An 18,910-nucleotide genomic window follows, 5' to 3' on the forward strand; every position below is an offset into this window, starting at 1 on the left:
TACACTCCATATCCTCATGATGAGTCCTAATCATAATGCAGGCCAAGGTCACCATAACAAGATTTAAATAAATCATGTTCCACTATCAAACTATCCCAGGGTGGTGTATACCACTGATTGTCGCGACCATTTTGGAAGCAATCAGTGTGATTGCTTTAAAAATATACATATTGCAGTGAGACCCATCATGTGTAATGCCCGCATGATGGATGCACTGGCACTGCTGGAGGAAGAAGTGAATAGAAGAACTAGAAGGGAGCGAGTGTTCAGGGACCACCTCACCCACAAGCACCTCCATTTCTGTCTTGGTGGTTGCCGTCATTCACTTCAGAGAACGATTGATCACCAGGCTCATGTCGATGCATCAACATTCATGAGGTGCTTTGCGTTGACCATTTATGGTTGAATGTGTGCGTGTAGAGGGCGGCATATGAGGCGGATCCACGCGTACACGTTTGCAAGTTGATTTTGAATTTATGAAATGAAATTGTACACTGGCAGGTGTACGCATGGTTTTATAAATTGACACTTTTTTTTTTGGTGTATGTATATTTCCCCATTTGTATGTACGCAAACATTAAATGTGGATCCTACGCACTGTTTTATACACGAGACCATAGTTTCCCTTTTACTCTGGCACTTGTCACTGCAAACTATCACTTTTGGCCTGAGGACAGTTATAGTAGAGTCACCAATGTGGAAGCCAAAGCAGCACCCAGAGGCAATGGAGCATAACAAGAATTATGTGATCCTCTCAGTATCACAAAAGTAAAAAAAAACGTATGTGGTACTGTAAGACATGAAACTTAATGTGCTGGCCTTTTTTTTTAATGTAGAGAAGTTGGTGGTTGACGACTAATCACATTGGGCCAATTAATGCCATTTCGAGATACTTGTCATCGGCCAATGCCTGTGCTCACTCGGCCGATAACAAAAACATTTCTGCAAATACAACCGCAGGCAACTTTGTCATTGTGGCTGCTGCGGAACGAACATTTTGGAGTAAAAGACAGGAATTCAGTGCACAGAAGAAAAGTAATGTCTTGCTGTGGTCGCGGGCTGCAGCCAAACATATTTCAGCCACCCGAAAAAAACGCCCGCCTAAAATATATCAATGTCAGTTTACGTGATATTTAAAATATTTTCTGACAGGGAAAGTGAAAGTGAAAGTTATTTATACTAGTACTACTACAACATTTTTGGTATTGCACTAGTGATAACAATGTCGTGATGATGACACTGCAGACGGAGTGCAGATCTTCTTAAGTAAACAGAGACAGCATAAGAATGATTAATAGATTTCAGCATTTTTTGTCTCATTTGATATTATTATTATTATTATATTGTTGTATTTTATTAGGGACAATAGAACTACAAGAACAACAGAGACATGATATTGGCATTATATATCGGCCATTGGTAGCCTTGTATCGGTCGGCAACTAGCATTTAGTCTTAAAACATCAAACGCTGTTTCTAAAAGAAATGCAATTACTGTAATTTACCAAATTAGCAATATTTAAATGAATAATTGATTGCCTTCGGGGCTCGAGTGCAAGCTGATTTCTTATTTTATCTCTCTCTACAAACTGCACTGTACTCTGTAGCAGAAACTGGCAAGTGATCGTTTGTGGCTCTTTTTGAGATAATTCATTATAAGGAGGTTTTTATACTCTTTTGGTGGAGTTCCACTGATCACTCAGTCGGGCACATACACAAACTAGACATTTGTTGTCGTAGACAGAACATAGCCAGCGGAAACGGCTCATCACACAACAGTGGAGTGTAGAAGTTGGATAACTGTTGTTTCTTTTCTCCGGAGCCAAAGTCTTCTCGGTGTGTTCAGCTCCTTGGCTGCTGGAAGTTATTTATGTTCTTTAACTTCACTTCCCTGTTAGAAGTCCCGTCAGATTAACAGTACATTAGCGCAATTTGGCCGTGGAACAGCGTTGTCAGCAGTAAACGATCCGCCCCTGCCCTCCTTCACCCCTCTTTCCCCACTGTGGAAGGATATGGATAAAAGGTGAGAGAACGGGAGGATGCAGCTTGGCATTCTGTTGTTTAACTCAATTAAATTTGCGCACACGGGGATTAAGATTTTCTGTCTATACTGCTGATTCTGGACCAGGCTGTGCCATCCATATAAAATGTCAAGGCATACTGTATCACCTCCAATCCAAAATACTGTAGCAGCTATCATCAATATTTTTTATAATGTGAGAGTTGTCGCTTGTAGTGACAATCCAACAAAGAACTGTCAATTGATTTTGTAGTTGCTCTCAGCTCTACAGAGCTTTACAGCTTCTTTCAGCTCTTCTTTTTGAAACGTGGCCACTTACTAAGTGTAGCTATTTGTTTAGTTGGGAGTGAGAATGTGTTGGCTGGTCAAACGCCAGGCTTGGTTGGTTTGCTAATCACCGCCCCCTTGGGTTATGTGCTCAGAGAGTGCCGCCTTCAAAAATACTTTAAACCAACTTTTCTTGCTCCCTTGTGAACTTACAGACCAGCTAAACCGCCTAGAAAAAAAAGTTAGCTCGTCAACTACTTAAAGGATTACTTTGCCAATTTTCACCCGGCTTTGTACAGTTGCAGTCCGGTTGGTATGTGCAGCTGAACAGTGTTAGTCTTCCCTCTGGGTCACCAGCTCCCGGAGCTCCCCCGCTCGCCAACCAGCAGGGGTCTGCTGGGTAACGTGAGCGTGTCATTTCACAGAACATCGTCCGCATATATGCACATACCACCAACAATAAATAGCTGTAATATAGTACTATAGTAATCCTTTCAGATACTTCTGTGAATATAGTACACTCATATTATTCCCCTGTATCTCATGCATATTCAAGTCTAAGTCATAATGGAAATATGTATGTTCATATTTATAACTGGCTGCTGTCTTACAGACACCAGATATCTTTCCGTCTAGCAATGTGCAATGACAGTGCACTTCTTTTACGGCTTGTGTACGCAGAAGGGAAGGGCTGTCTGATCAAGCAAAAGCAATTGATATGGAAATTGTGGTTTTCATCTGTCATCTGATCTCCTTGGGCTTATGTCTGTAACTGGAGGGATACCATTTTGCTTCAATTTGCTCTCATGGAAAAAAAAAAAAATCACAGTATTTGAAATTCAAAGAGCAAAATGTAGATGATACAAGACAACGTGTGCTCATTCTGTCCCTCTAACAAAGCATTTAACAAGGGGACAGGACTGTTTGTAACTTTACCTGTGATAAAATGAGTGCCGGCAAATGACAGTTTATGAGAGCCCCCCCCCCCCCCCATCTGCTCTTATACTTGATATGCATCTTTTATCTTCCCTGAGCATCGTAATCAACTCTATATTTAGAATGGATTTCTTTTTTTTCATGTTCTCCTCTATATTGTGTTTCAATCTTTCATTACTTTGTTTAATCGTTGAATACATGTTTTCACCCGTCAGCAAGCAAACATTGAATACTTAAGTACAAATATGCATAATTCATCATTTCTGTTTGTTTAGTTTAATTTACAGCAATCGCGTCCACACTGCATTCATCTTATTTCAGTCCTGTTAACAGCTTTTCACAGGTATTCTTTCACCAGCATAGACTGACTGCTCTTGGTACAAACACACATTGTGATATGAATGTGCAGCTTATTAAAGCTGCTTTGGATAAACGCATATCTTTCGTCATGGACAATTGTACTCACGTCCTTCACTTATTGCTATTACTCAGTTTGCAGTTAATCAGTTTTAGCCCCATAGTTCCAGTAACACAATACTAATACCCGACTACCTGACAGACCCTGGCTTCTGCATCTTTGAACAGCTGGTAAGTAGCTCTGCAGCCCTGCAGGGAACAGTCCTGTCCCTTTTCATGTTTGCGCTGTACACTGCAAACTTCAAATGCAACCTGGAGTCATGTCGTCTGCAGAATGCCTCGGATGACTCTGAGTCTGAGCGCAGGGACCCGGCGGTACTACTTGATTGAGTGATGTGATGTGAACCATATAAAACTCATTGTGGAAAAGACAAAAAAAACATAGTGGACAGTGGAAAGGGTAGAAGAACTATGACCCCATAAACTCCGGTCTTCATTCTATAAGCCCGGGCGTCTTCTTCAAATGTGGCTTAACTAATTCTTGCTAATATGCTGTTATCGGGTAGGCAAAAAAAAAATCCATTGTATTCTCATCCAGCTAATTTGGTTAAAAGCAACTTGAGGATGGATTTGCTAATCCTGGATAAAGTTATCTTGAATACCAGTGCACCATATGTTCTGGCCAAATTGGTCTTTTAACAGCAACTTTAGCTTACAACCTTTTATTTTGCTTTATATTTACTCATATATAGAATAAGTATATAACTCTTGTTTATGGAAAATAAATTGGATCGTACTCACTTCTGCATGGTATGAATGTACTGGATGGTGCAATACAGCTAACAAGCTACGATAGCTCCCTCCACTGTGGACTCTGTTCCCTCAAAGGTCAGCACTGTCAAGACGGTTTGCTAATTGGTCAATGGTGCAACTTTACCATTGGAATGAATTTATTTTGCTGTATGTTTTCACTGTTTTAAATGCTGTGTGTGGCCCAGCCTTTGGAGAATCTGTGGAGGTTGTGGGGTTTAAAAATACCTGAGGGTCAGTGGTGTCGTCTAGCAGAAGGTAAAGGGCATGATGTCGGTTTACAAACCCAATCTATTACCACTGTTTGCCCTGTCCTTCTAATTATGGCATGTGCTTACACTTCAAAGCATGATGGGGTGCAGAAGAATATCACATTGAACAGGTGCACTAAATGAATGTCATTACATGTAAACAGTATGGCATGACATCACCTTCAAAAGGAAAGGGGTGTTCTTTTTATTTTGCACACAGTAATGTTGTGTTTAGTGGTTTAGTCACTGCTACAAGAATCCTCAATTGCAGGCTATTAAAGGGGCATGACAATACATTAACCCACACTGAGGCGTTAATTGGATGACTGCCAAGAGCTGGCACAAAGCCAGTGTTGAATTGTTGTATCTTCATTGTGCCTTTGCATGTTCATTCCTCAGGAGACTAAATTGGATGTGAGGGATACTTAAGATAGGCCTCATTAAAATAGTTATTTTTTTTTTTGTTTCTTGTTGCTAAAGTTATCTTTTTGTTTTCTAATTCCATTACATAGGAAACTCCAAACAGTGCCATAGTCCTTTCATCGTCGGGTATCTGTTGAAGGACCATATTCAAAACATTGGTATAATAAGGTCATTCAGTTAAGCTGTATATTGCAATAGATGCAATGTTCTTTTAAACCTAGGTTATCTTTATCTTTATGTATTGTAGAGTGAAATCATTGAGTTTATTCAGCGTAAGGGGAGGGTTGATTTTTGACAATGGAATTTTGTCACTCCCTTACATCTCTTGCAGGGAGGCCCTTGTATTGATCATTGTTTATCGATCCTTTCTTAAATAGGCCAAGGCCTTGGATGACTACTGTCCACTTCTTGTTGGCTGTGCTATTATGCTATAATGCAAATCTTTAACTGAGGATGGGTCTTTGATCCTGATGCATTTACCACCAGGAAGTCCTTTTCAGTCAAACAGAATGTTTCTCATCTTGAGCTAATAATAAATGTTTACAGTGTTTCCCATTAATTACCTAGACTCTAGTGGCCCGCCAAAGTCTATCTTGTTCTGCCACAGTTTCATATTAAACTGACAATATTTTACGCCTATTTTACACATATTTCATCAGCAGCGGTGCGCAGCGACCGGCTCTATATTGTACAATATTTCCCTTTTTGAAATAAAGTGGACTCAAAGTATACTCAAGTAAAGTACAAGTACCTCAGCATTGTACTTAAGTGCAGTACTTGAGTAGCCTGGATGTACTTCGTTACATTCCACCACTGCTGGAGCACAACATTGTTTACAAGAACAGAGTTCTTCATAGATCCAGCCTCTTAATTTTGCTCTCAAAGTGCCCCAGATTGAGCATTTCAATTTAAAATGTACAAAATGATCTACCGGGAGAGCATCCACCCACTATAGTCTCACAAAATACTGCAGGAAACAATGATCTATATGCTTGGTCTTTGTTGTTTGTCATGTATTTAATGAATGCCCATGACTGAAAGGTCATGTTTTGATTAATAGATTTTCAATTTTTGGGAGAAACAATTGCTCCATATTGTGAAAGTCATCACTGACTGACTGATGGCAGGGTTTAGCTACGAACACATATTAACAGCATCCAGTCTTTTTAGCCAAGTATCAATTATTCAAACAGTTTATATATTCTGTGTTGGCATCGTATATTGTTAGATTAAGATACAAAATAGGAGGCCAACTATATTTAGGGGAGCAAATGCTTTTGGGAGAGCAGATCCTGTCACCTTTGGCTGCCTCCCCAATTTAGCAATTTACGTTATTTGCACACTGATTAATTTTATTTCTTCTTTTTTTTACTTGACACAAAGATGAAAGAGTTGGCTTCTCTTTCATCCACACATCCCTCTTCTATCAAGGCACCCATTTACCTTGCTCTCTATTCAGGAACGTATTCGGTAGGTTAACATCAGTCCTGCCTATCCGCCATCAGCTCCAATAAGCTGCATTATTTCAAGATGCAGGACTGTGATATTGGGATTATTATATGTCATTTCCATTCATCTCTTTGGTTCCCTCTCTTCGGTTTCACCTGAAAGTGCACAGACACCCGGGCTGAGTGGAGGAGTAGAATTTCATCTCCAGTCTCGCACACATCACTGCATAGTGCCACAGAAGAGACTCTCTCCCTCTCACACTCTCAACTGATCTTTTTACAGAGCTGTAGGGTCACACAGTGCAGTCCCATAAAAGTCTGTGAAATGATCGCAAACTTTCAAATGCAGATTACATGCTCGAGACCCAATTTATGTACAAATTATATTCCTCCACGATTTGAAGGCTCATTATGACAGAACGGAAGGCAGGCCACCAACTATCATTACGAGACCAGCGTTCCCACACAGAATACAGTGTATATGTGGTCCACAGATGCGAAGAATGTGATGACAGCGCTGTCATTGGCTGGTGGCGGCTCTTACCCAAGAGCTACAGCTTCCAAATAATGACGCGCCCTGTTTGCAGTGTAAGACGAGGTGTCCTTCCACTTTTTGTAAGATATAAATAACCTTCAAGATGCAATCGCATGTTTGAAATTTGACTATAAGAGGGAAGATGGAACCTGGTTTACAATACTTAGTCTTATAGTACATAGTCACGGACAGAGAGGAGAACAGACAAACTCACGTAGTTTGGAACTGCGGAGCGAATTTAATGGAAAGGGTTGGGCTACACCACAGGTACAGGGATGTCCCAGTGGGGGGTTAGGAGTCTTAATGGAATTATAAGACATTACAGGAGCAGAATTCTGGGATTACCGCCTGCCTACTTAATTCCCAATCCCCTAAAAGGGTACAGATTGGATTTAGGAGTTCGGCCCCACATAAAACACATTAAAGACGTTACTTGAGAGAGCAATAGGATCACATAGTTGTGTATTTTTAGGTAGGTAAGCTTTTTTGCCATACAGTACAATCGGAAGAGAAACGGAGGAAGCCAGTGGTATTACGTGAAAATTGGGTGATAGAGCAGTGTTGATTGCAGAGGAAGATGAGGTTGCAGGTAAACCGAGGCACAGAGAAGGCGGATTTCTTCTGCTCGCATGTTTTTATAAGCCCCTTATACATACTTGCACCTTTTTATGATGCGCGTGTTGCTTGTCCCGCCGCTGCTCTCATAGCTCCAACAGAAAAGGTTCATTGGTGGGTGGAGCACTATATACTTGCAGAGGAGCCCCGGGAGCATTGCCCGAGGGAGGCCCGCGGATAATTACAAACCATTCAGCAAACACAGCTCGGCGGCTCACGGAGACATCCTGACGGTGAGCCAAGAGACAAACAGAACTCTAACGAGACAGACACGAACAAAACATGGAGCTGCCTGATCAGAAAAACATGGATCGAAGTTGCAAAAGGGAACATCTGACTCACCGGAGAGAGGGTGGGGGCCCGAGAGGGAGACGACTACAGCAGAGCTCAGAATATGATCCATCCTATAAATGCTGTTAGTTATCACAGATGGAGAACATAATCGTACTTCGTAGCTTGGAGATGGTAATGAAGACAGTAAAAAAAGTCGTAAAGTGTTTGAAACACCCACCATATTTTCAAGCTCATAATCATTACAATCATTTTTGTGATCATCATCAGCACCACCAGCACCACCACTTATGGAATTCAATCTCCCAGATTTACGTCTAATTACCCTCATTAGTAAATGTCACCACTCTGGGTGTGCCACCAGACTCTCGGTGTACTCGCTGGACCCCTCGCCGCTCAGGAATGCGAGTTTGCAAGTGCAAGTATCTGTGCAGTGTTTGATGAAACAGCTTTGCCCACACAGGGGCAGAGGGCCAAGCTAGGAGCCCCTGCAAAGGATCTGATGTATCAGTAACCTCAATCATATCCCACACCTATATAAGGCTAACCTCGGGCTAAGTTAGGGAATTAACAGAGCAGCCAGGGAGACGTGCAACGCTGCATTTGACTTCAGAGGTGCGAGCGCTTTGCCCCGCCTCTGGAGATTCTTGAGAAAGACCCATCATTCGACATTAATAACACCAGAGACTTCTCCCTCAGTCTGCTCAGCCTCTGTTTGTGTCCCCCATTGATTTTTTTACTGAATTCTTTTGATGAGAGTATAGGGACTGACACTTTCATTACGATTACAGTTATTCCGGTGTGTGTTTTTTGTGTGTGCGGATGTCGGTTTGTGCAATGTGTGTATCTCTTTGTGCATATACTGTAAGCACTAGATTCAAACAGCTGTTCATTTTGTATACTTGTTTAGTAAACCTCTCCGACTTTGTATTAGCATATCCAACTCGTGGTATTCTGTAGTGTTCGTACACCTGTCCTTTTCCATACATCGTTTTTTTTTTTCTTGTTTTTTCCATTTCTTTCCATTTCCTTCTTATTTTTTTTTCTTTTTGCAATTCTGTAGTTTTGCAAATTATAGGCCTGGCATTTTGGGAAGGGCAGTTCACTCTGTTGCTTCTTCACAGTTCTGTGCATTTGTACTGCTGCCACTCCATGCGTGAAAAATTCAAAAAAACACAGCCAAGGGGAAAAAAAGCTCAGACAGCAACATTGAACCAAGAGCAGGGCTTTAGCAAAAACACCCACACACACACACACACGTTTGGATATTGGACACATCAAACAGCAAAGCCAATAAAAGGGTGTATTGTCCCGGCTAATTATACAGATAAACAGCTCTTCCTGGGAGACTTCTCCTTTTCTCTGAATGTCTTTGGCTGATCAGGTTTCAGTGACATTCAAACATGGAGCCAGAACTGAGCAGACACACAGACACACAGACACACACACACACACACACACACACACACACATGAACTTCTGCAAGCACACACATTATCATACAAAGACATGATCACCAGCCGGTGTGTATTTGTCACTCCTCCTTTAGTCCTTCTCCTTTGATATTACAGTCATGGCTTTTCTTTGTGAAGTAAATCGCTGTGTTATTACAATATTTGCCAAAAGCCCGGAAGGAAATCGACAAAGTTCAATATCCCTGCAGTTTGTCAGCAAATGTGCAATGTTTGCACGTTTCTCTTTTTTCATTAAATACGAACCAAGGCCTCAGGGTGTTAAGACATTTTGTGTTAACTGCCTTTTTGTTCCAGTAGGCATAAGTGAAAATGTCTGTTTTTACATAATGATCGATGATATGTCACCTTACTCTGATTCACAACAAATACAATCCATGCAAATAGAGTCACTATTTGGTGATATATGCAAACATGTCAAGACTCTACAATTTACCATTTACTTTTTCCTGAATGTGATCTCGATGTTTTAAAGAGCAGTCGATGAGCATATTCACACAGAATAGCGAGGCAAAACAATTAATACGTGGGGAAAAAAACGTGGAAAATTAAAAATTGAATTAATTTATCAGTCTTCTATATTTCTTTTTTGTATTAAAGTTACTACATTAAGTTGAAAGTCAACAGGGTTCTTCACTTACGTTGCCACGCTCACATTCTTGATGAAACACATTGCTGAGTTCATGATAATGTGTTAAACCTTAAAACAAGTGTGCTGGCTGTCAATCAAAAGCCCAGTTATGTATGACATCTTCCTTCAAAAAAGAAAGATACTAAATCAGAGAATGTGAAAACTTTTATACTTTTATGTCCTAACCTAAACATTTCCAGATGGGGTGTCATCCATCCACCGTGACAATGTACCCTCAATCCACTGGTGGATGTCAGACCTGCCGATAACGCACACTCTGAGGCATATTTTGCATTACCCCCCCCCCCCTCGTGGGTGCAGGTCCATCACAGGGATGAGTAATCTGACACTTGCCTTGGTCCCTGCACCAGGGCTTAGACCTCTAATCATCTGTCTATCAAACCACCTTAACTGAGCAAAAACATGGCCACTGTTGTGGACCACATTATTGACGGTAATGACTATGTGTAAGCGAGAGGGGGGCGTCTTTGTGTTCTGCTGTGCTGCCTGTCAGCAGGAACAGAAAACTGTCAATTGATTTCTGTAGGAACTTAATTTACTCTGTACCTGGAGTTCAAACATTAGAGTTCTTATGTAAATCAAGTTATTCAAGTGTCACATAATAACGCTTTATAATAGTCATAACAGAGTGAGAGCATTTCCTGTTTGGAAATCCTACTTCTAAAACACAGCCCGGTGCATTTTCTTCCAATAGTATTCCTCATTATTTTCAGTCATGTGCTATACTGTGCTGAGCCTTGCAGCTATATGTTTGCACTCAGCTGGTTTTAAATTGGATTTATATGCAACACATTATAAAATGTGGATACATAATAAATAAGTTTATTATTCTAGTATACTGAGGTCCCTCTGCTTTAAAGTCCCAAACAAGCAGCTCTACTTCCAAAGGCTGTCACTCAAATTAGCAGTGCTGTATGATGTCACAGCCTGTCATTAAGACTTTGAGATAACCACTAAACCACATCCAGGTCTCCGGTTATAATATTGTACACATTAGACGATCTTCAAAATGTGTTGCAACCTTTAGTAGATTTGCACACGTTCGTGTTCCTGCGAGAGGATTCCATCAGCACTCTGCTTTCCGGGATTATGTTCCATGAACCCCTTAGACAGTGTGCACATCACGCATAAAGGTGCCACAATCTGCCGCTGTTTGGGTTTGCAGTGGAAAAGGAGGGACCGCGGTGGAAGTGAAGTAGCAGGCGGGGAGGCGGCGGCACAGCAGTCGAGGGCAGGGCGGCACAGGGAAGGAACGCTGCCTTGGAGTACCGAGGATTGGCAGTCGGAGGCACGGAGCGCCCCGCGCGGCACACAAGCGAGCACGCTAATCTCCCCCGTACCCGGCTTGTCAAAGGCATCTCTGTAAAATACCAGCCAGATCAGCCTGGCGCAAAGAAAGGACGCTCTATCCGTCCCCCCCGGGCTCGGTATTTGGAGACTTCTGTTCAGTCATAACTAGTCACAGTCCGGACAAACCTGGGTGTCCAAGTGTCCAGGAACCGGGAGTGGATGGACAGAGAGGTCAGACTGCACTTTGCAAGCTCAGTCCAAGGAAGATTTTGTCGGTTCCTTTTTATGGAGTTAAAGGACTGCGACTTGTTTTCTGGATCATTTTTGGGGTTAATTTTTTGTTTTTGTTAAATCCAACATAATTGTGAGGTGTTTGTTAGTCAAGTTACAAACCCTGGACCCGGCCAACACTCCTCTTCATTCTTTTTAATTGGAATAACGGCAAGATAATCGGGAGACTCTCGAGGAGGGGGGGGGATTTTGGTGCGTAATTTGTGCGGTGTTTGCGGTTGCTGAGCCCACAGAAGTAGTTGTGCCTCCCTTCATTTTTAACGTTAAAGAGCCAATTTTCCCCTCCATGGAGTAGGCTAAATCACAGGTAAAGACTTCGAAAGAGCGGGTTTATTCTCTGTCGCCTGGAACTGGCGGATCGGATGCGCAGATTCTCCGTAGTATGGTAAATGACCAATGGGGAATCATGAACAGCTCTTCTGAACTCGAAGATGGGACTCGGCATAAAAACCAGGTATGTTAACTCAGTTTTGCGCCGTGGGGTTCGCGAGGAGTGGTGCATCTGCTTGGCGCAGTGTCACCACGCCGAGTTTTGAGAATGTGTCTCTCGGGTGAATCTGTGTGCGCTGTGGCGACGGTAGCTGCACACGAGCTATAACCCCGACTCCCGGCGGGCACTGGCACTTCTGTTCCTGTCACAATGTCTGAACCAAGCCGCAGAACAGACGGTCCCCGTGGCTGCTTGCGTTTAGCGTGACACGACGCTCCAGAGTGTTAGTAGACTACTTGATATACAGACTGATGATCTGAGTGGAAGTGGATAATGCTGAAATCACGGCAGGAGATGTGTGTGAACAGGCGGATAGTTGTTTGCGCATCTCGGCTCAGTCTTTGCTAAATATTCTTAAATCGTCCCTCCCATGTAAGCCTTGGGCTGTGCTTGAGCTGAATGTCTGGAAATCGTGTTTGTACTGTTTGGAGTGTTGAAATATGGCACACGGACATCCATCCTAATAGTCCACTCGGATGAATTGAGACAGGAGCCGACGTGCGTTGCAGCCGGGCAAGCTCACTTTGGGGAATAGTCAATGTTCCACAAGGTCAGTAGAGGGCTATTGACGGCCCATGAGGGAGAGGGCTCCCCAGGAAACCGGGATCGGATTTCGGGGCAGTGAGAAAGCCTGGCGCCTTTGGAAACCCAGAAGGATTTACCCTTCCTATCCTCTTACCTCCTCGCGAGGATGGGATTAGTTATTGTGTGGCATCACAGAAATAAGAAAAACTTCCTCGGGTGCCATTGCAAAATATTTGACACAGAAGAGAAGTAGTAGTATTCCATGTTTGGCATATAAGTACCTTTCACTTAAAAAAAAACTGGGCAACTTAGTTTGATGTAATGTCCAAATGAATTGACCTGTTATGAAAAAAGGTGGCTGCAGGGAATATGAATTGCCCAATATCTTATACTTGTATATAAAAAAAAGAACAGTTTGCTTCCTCACCCCTTTCAGCACAATAGTTCACTCAAAAACAATTCATTTTCTCCCAGTTGTTCTTAGACTTCAAACCAATTATAATTATGTGGATTGTGTCATTCAGAAGCTATAGTTTGGAAGGAAACCCTCTTGTGGTACATGTCTCGTAAATTACAAAGCTTGACAGGTGTCAGACAATATGTTGCTTCCTGTCATGTGCCTCAGTAGATCTGGTAGATCCGTCGGAGTCATTTGCATGGTGGCTCTCTAAACTGGGCCTGTGTTTGAGTTCTCTTTAAGGTACAGTCCCATCAGTATCCTCTAATACAAGGCTGTAGTTAATGTTTATATTACAGTTGGCTGATGTAACCTTTACGTTCTGTGATGGAGCTGATCAATGACTAAGTGGCTATGACCAACAATTTGCTGCATATAAGCTGCCTTGCCTCCTTTATATCCACTTAAAGGTCATGCAAATAGCAAATATGCCTGCCCTGGGTTTTCATTTGATGGTTGTGTGTCCTATAATACCCACATATTTTGTCTCAGATCAGTAAACTTGGCAGAAGAAAATATCTGTGCTAAGGAAAATGTCACCGCATGTGATTTTTAACCTGTTAATTGCAGTGTTCTTGAAGCAAATAAAGCAAATCTGATCGAGTAAACGGAGTGCTAATATGCTGTATGGTAAGCCGATGGGGATGAAAATGCAAAGCATGTCCCACAACCCACTCGCTCTGGATCAGTCGGCATCGGGGAGTGTTGGATGAGATGAGAGGTTGTGCAAAATGGGGATGGCTAATGCTGCTATCTGTCCCTCTCCTCCCTACATCTATCGGTCTCCATCTTCGGCACTTGTTATTTCGCTATCACACACAGACACACATAAACACTCGCCCTCTCCCTCTCCGTGAGTCAGCCTGTCTCTCTCCCTGTAATCTAAAGCAGTAACACCAAACCTTCATCTCCAGCCTTAGTGCTTTGACACAGTCAGACCCAGTGGGGAGGGATCACGTAATAGAGATCTCTTGTGGTGTTTGTTTTCATATTACAAGACGTGGTCAAGGATTATTGTGGTAACTCTGCATATTTGATTTGTTGCTGTAGGTGTGCTGTCACCCGTGCCCTTTTGCAACAGATGGAGGCCAGTTAGAGTAAAATGGAGATTAGAGTGCTACTTAAGAGCCTTGAAATCGAATTCACTGGATAATAAGAAACGGTGACCGAGGCTACGTTGTCAGATATGCACTTAACTTGTGTCTAAGAAAACCAGACACTTGAAAGAAACAAAATGGCTACCAGGACTTATAATGAGTGGATGCACCAGTGACACTACCGTATAACTTTTTTTTTTCTAATGAAATGCAAAGAAAGCTGTGATAAGTTATGGTTGCTGCTTTCCAATCTTTCCAAATGAAGGACGAGAACATTTTTTCTCATAAAAGTGTTTGATACATGCAGCTTATTTATTCCAAGATTGCTCTGAAAAAATAAAATTACATTCCACACAAGAAACACAAACAACAAAGGATGCAATATTGTGCCGTAAAAACACCAATATTGATTATTTATTTTTTTGTGAGGGAACGCAAGCTAGATTTCTTATAGGGCCGTTTGCTATACATCTGTTTCCATGACATCATTATTAGATCACACATGAGCTAAGTTTGAGCAACTCTTCTTTTATCTCAATATAAGATCTTAAGTGACATGTGCACATGCACACAGCCTAGCTATACACATGGCTCATGTATGCACACACACACACACACACACACACACACACACACACACACACACACACACACACACACACACAGTATAGCTGAGACTTCAATGAAGCCCAATGGGGTTGCCTAGTTGGATTGTAGGCAATCAATAGCACTTTGAGAGCTCCAAACTGTCCAAAGCACTGAAAGAACTGTTTTTATATGAGCAGAATACCATATACCATAGTACAGCTGTGCCTTGCCAACTCACGCATTGAGATACATGCACATGCACACGCACACACATGCACGCACTGCACTAAAGAGGTATATATTTTACAGACGATATGTTGGATTTTTATAGCCCAAGCTCCACTTTTGTGCCATGAGGAAACACAAACGGATCAAAACCACCACATCAATAAGTTAGCAAATCACCAAACTGTTAGGATGTTTATGTATCTCCAACGCATCCGACACATAGCTGTAAAAAAGGTGTAAGGTTTGCCTTGACAGCTCACCCACTGCAGGCTCACATCTATCAAAAACACACTCGGCAGAGACCCAGCTCAGATATTATATCAGCCTTGCATGACAGCCATGACACTCGCACACACACACACACACACACACACACACTTGTCTGCCAGGATGTATCACTAACTCACTTTAATACTCCTTAAGGCTCCCATACATGGTAACTGTGGCACATCAGGCAGAACCGAGAGGGCAGGACCGTCCTTCATGCAAACATCTTTCTATCTTGTAAATAGGCCTGAACAATGTATGGAAACTTATCTAATTGCACTAAGCAAGATCACAAACTTATATTGTTTCTACATTAATAGATTCACAAACAGTAATGCAGTCGTTTGATGTTGAGGATGTTTTATTCTCTTAACCAGTCAGAGAAGTAAACCTGCATATTTTTCCATAGAAAGAAATGACAAATTTGTCTTGCTTTGATTACTTCATATTTAATGTGGTATAGTTGATATATTTGAGATTGCTAAATAGTAATTCAAATCTACTGCCATGATGTTCAAAGTGACTTTATATTTGTTGGTCACAGCTGCATAGTTTGCCACTTATGATAATATGAGAAATCAGACTGAAGACATCAGCACTGCGCTCTGCAAGTTAGCGTTGGCGTCACAGACTGAAGACAACTGGTCTGCATCCTGGAGGTCCTGATTTTTTTTTACACAGAAGGGACTGTTATGTAAATTCTGAATAACGGGAGCTCTTGCAATTTGAAAATTTCCACCTTTCAAATTGTGGTTCTCAGCCCTACTCATAATGCTGTATTTAGAAGCAGATACATGTGAAGAGTAGACTTGTTCCACTCACATTACATGTTCTCACAGCAAGTAAAGGGCTGAAGACTGTAGCTTTGTGCTGTATGTGCCCGATGATGCGCTGGCTGGTTTTTGTGGGTATCCTTGTTGAAACTAATGAACCTGCTGAGCTGGCTGGAGGTATAGGAGGCAGTGTGGACTGAAGCAGAGCAAAGCGGAGAGACTTCCCTGCTTCAGTGGGCTTCTGATTTCCCTGTGGGGGGGGGGGGGTCCTTCTATGGTAGCAGTGCAACTCTAACAACCTCAGCTTCTGTCTCATCCTCCCCTGCTCAGGGTGGCCTCGAGGAAACACCAGCCAGCAAAAGTTTTCAAGCCCCCAAAGTTCCCCATCCATTTGTCAGATCACTTACCAGAACACACGGCTGGAAGATGCATTTATGTGTACAAATCCTGCACTCAGACAAGTTCAGCATGTGAAAATTGGGGCATTTTAACTCTTTGTACTGTGTGTCTCTCTCACTGTCACTTTGCAGGCGCGCGCCTTCGCCTGTACAGATGGAAACTCCTCACGAAAAAAAATAAATGTCTTGTAGTGTGATGTGACTGTTTGACAGCATTGCCAGGATTTGTGTTTGCCTATGCGTGTGCGTATATTGTTTCATTTGCGCATCCAGCTGTACATTCAGTAGATTGCTGTTGAAAGAAGTTAACTTTCTCAGAGGAGAGATTGATCAAATTAGGTCATGTCAGTCTGTGTGTACAGTATGTGTTTAACAGCTGCGCGGAATATAAAAAAAGACAGTTTGATACATTTGTGTGAGTCTGTGCATGCCGTGCTTATGTGATCGCGTCCTTGCATCAATCCATTGTTCCTTTTGAAACAAGAGTATGGGGGAGGGAAGAAAGGGAGTTATTCAATTTAAAAAGAAAAAAAAAAACAATCCCCCGGTTTCATTGATTTCAGTTTGGTACTGCTCTTTATAACAACACTGCCTTTCTATTGGCATGTACGAAAACGAATTCCAAAGCCTCCATGCTGCAGTGTGTTTTTTCATCTTCCGGTGGGCATGTTCTCCTCACACACACAGATTCTTTTTCTAATCGCCTCTATTCTTTTGATAATTTTTTCATCATTGCAACATTATCTTCCTTTTAGCTTTGGACACATCTATATAGTTGAAGCCCATTGCTGGATTGTGGTATCAAAGCCTAAGTGGCTCGCAGGAGTATAGGCCTATTGTTAGAACGATGGTATGAATGTGTGAGAGGAGTGTGTGTGTTGGTGGATCAAAGCTGTAACGAGCCATTACGAGCCGTTATGTAAGTGAAGAGTGCTTTTTGCATAGGGAGGGATTTAGTGCCTTTAATGGAGCAGCGTGCTCACTTGTTTAGTTTTCTGCTGCAGACAGATGGAGCCATTTTGGGTAACGTGCGTGTACAGTAGCCCTGTGAAACCAGGGGCTTTACCGGTGTGAAGGTTACAAATGACGGCAGCTGTCCCATGCGCACTCTTGGCTTCGCTCTTCCTCCATCCGCCTTTTGTTATCTGACCCTCACGCTCCTCCATGTCTCTTTTTCCTCATTTTCTCCCTTTCCATATATCTTGCTGACGCAAAGGGGCACAGGACATTTTAATATCAGATTTCTGGTGCTGCAAGGTGGCCAGGAGGCCTTGAGAGAGAAAAATAGGGCGAGGCAAGGAAGGACAGGAACACGAATGAAAACGGGAGTCGATGAAAGCAGGAGAATAAAAATAAGTAGAGAAACAAAAGAGTAACCCAGAGCAGAGATGAAAGGACACGGGAGGCTTGGTAAGCATGAATCACAGTAGGTCCCAGATCAGCGTTGAGCAGGCAGCAGGCTAGCTGGGGGCACATGTACCTTTGCAAAGATGACGCAGATATATTCCAGCTGCTCAAAATCCCACATACCTACAACAAAGGGTTGTTATCAGATGTACCACACGGTGCTGTTGGAGGAAAGAGAGACTTTTTCCAGTCGGCTCTTGGATCAGTTACAAGGCTTATCACGGAAGCCCCAAAGCATCACCATGGGCTCACCCGCATCCAACACAACAGCTGCAATAGACCGTAATTGTACCTAATTCATTCGTGATTTTTGGTAATTGTGTTGATTTAATGCACCACACACCCTCTGAGTGTGGGTATGCACGCGTGTACTCGCATGTCGACGCATGCGTGTGGGCGAGCGTGTATCGTTCACGGTCGCCGTTGGATTCTTTCTTTGTCTTTGTGCCTTTGAAGGGATGCGAAGAAAGCAATGCTGAGTAGGAAACATTAGGACGGTACCGCAGGGCAAGGTTATACTCTACCTCCCAGAGTATGTATTGACAGATGTGTCAGCAGGCTGACCTGTTGGGCAGGGTTTCACAGCAGAGGAGCTAAAAGTGTGAGAGAGAGTGAGGCAGAGAGGGAGACGAGGCAGGCGGAGGCATTAGATTTCCATCTGCAGGATTTGGCCCCTCGTGCATGTTTGTGTGTGTGTGTGCCAAGGAGGGTCATTAAAGTGGGGAGAAACAAAATACACTTCAAAGAAAAGATAAATGTGTACATTCACCCCATTATTTTTACTCTGGAAGACCGTAATATCGCCATTCTGAAATTTATCATTCACTTTCCCGCTAAATCATCATTAAAAATGCATTGGAAATCACCAGCGAGAGGCATGCAGGTGGTGGGGAAAAGAGTGGGTTGGGAATCAGGTGGTGGAGTGAGGGATGAGAGAGAAGCAGTGTGCGCGCACGTGTTCCAGAGTTCAGCCGTCTTGATGGACAACGAGCCAGGCCCATTCCACTGACAGATGGCTCTATC

At 42.6% G+C, this 18,910-nt stretch overlaps 1 protein-coding gene across 1 annotated transcript in view; it reads left to right on the forward strand.

The window, feature by feature from the left end:
* Window positions 1-12,039: 12,039 nt before the first annotated feature.
* Window positions 12,040-18,910, forward strand: part of fibcd1b (fibrinogen C domain containing 1b) — a gene marked incomplete at both ends in the record, with an annotated part of 86,713 nt that continues 79,842 nt past the window's right edge. Inside the window, one exon of the mRNA XM_079179709.1 lies at window positions 12,040-12,111. Coding sequence (XP_079035835.1) covers window positions 12,040-12,111 — 72 coding nt within the window. The remainder of the gene's footprint in view (window positions 12,112-18,910) is intronic.

This window comes from Pholis gunnellus, assembly GCF_910591455.1.
Source record: "Pholis gunnellus genome assembly, chromosome: 18".
Lineage (NCBI taxonomy): Eukaryota > Metazoa > Chordata > Actinopteri > Perciformes > Pholidae > Pholis > Pholis gunnellus.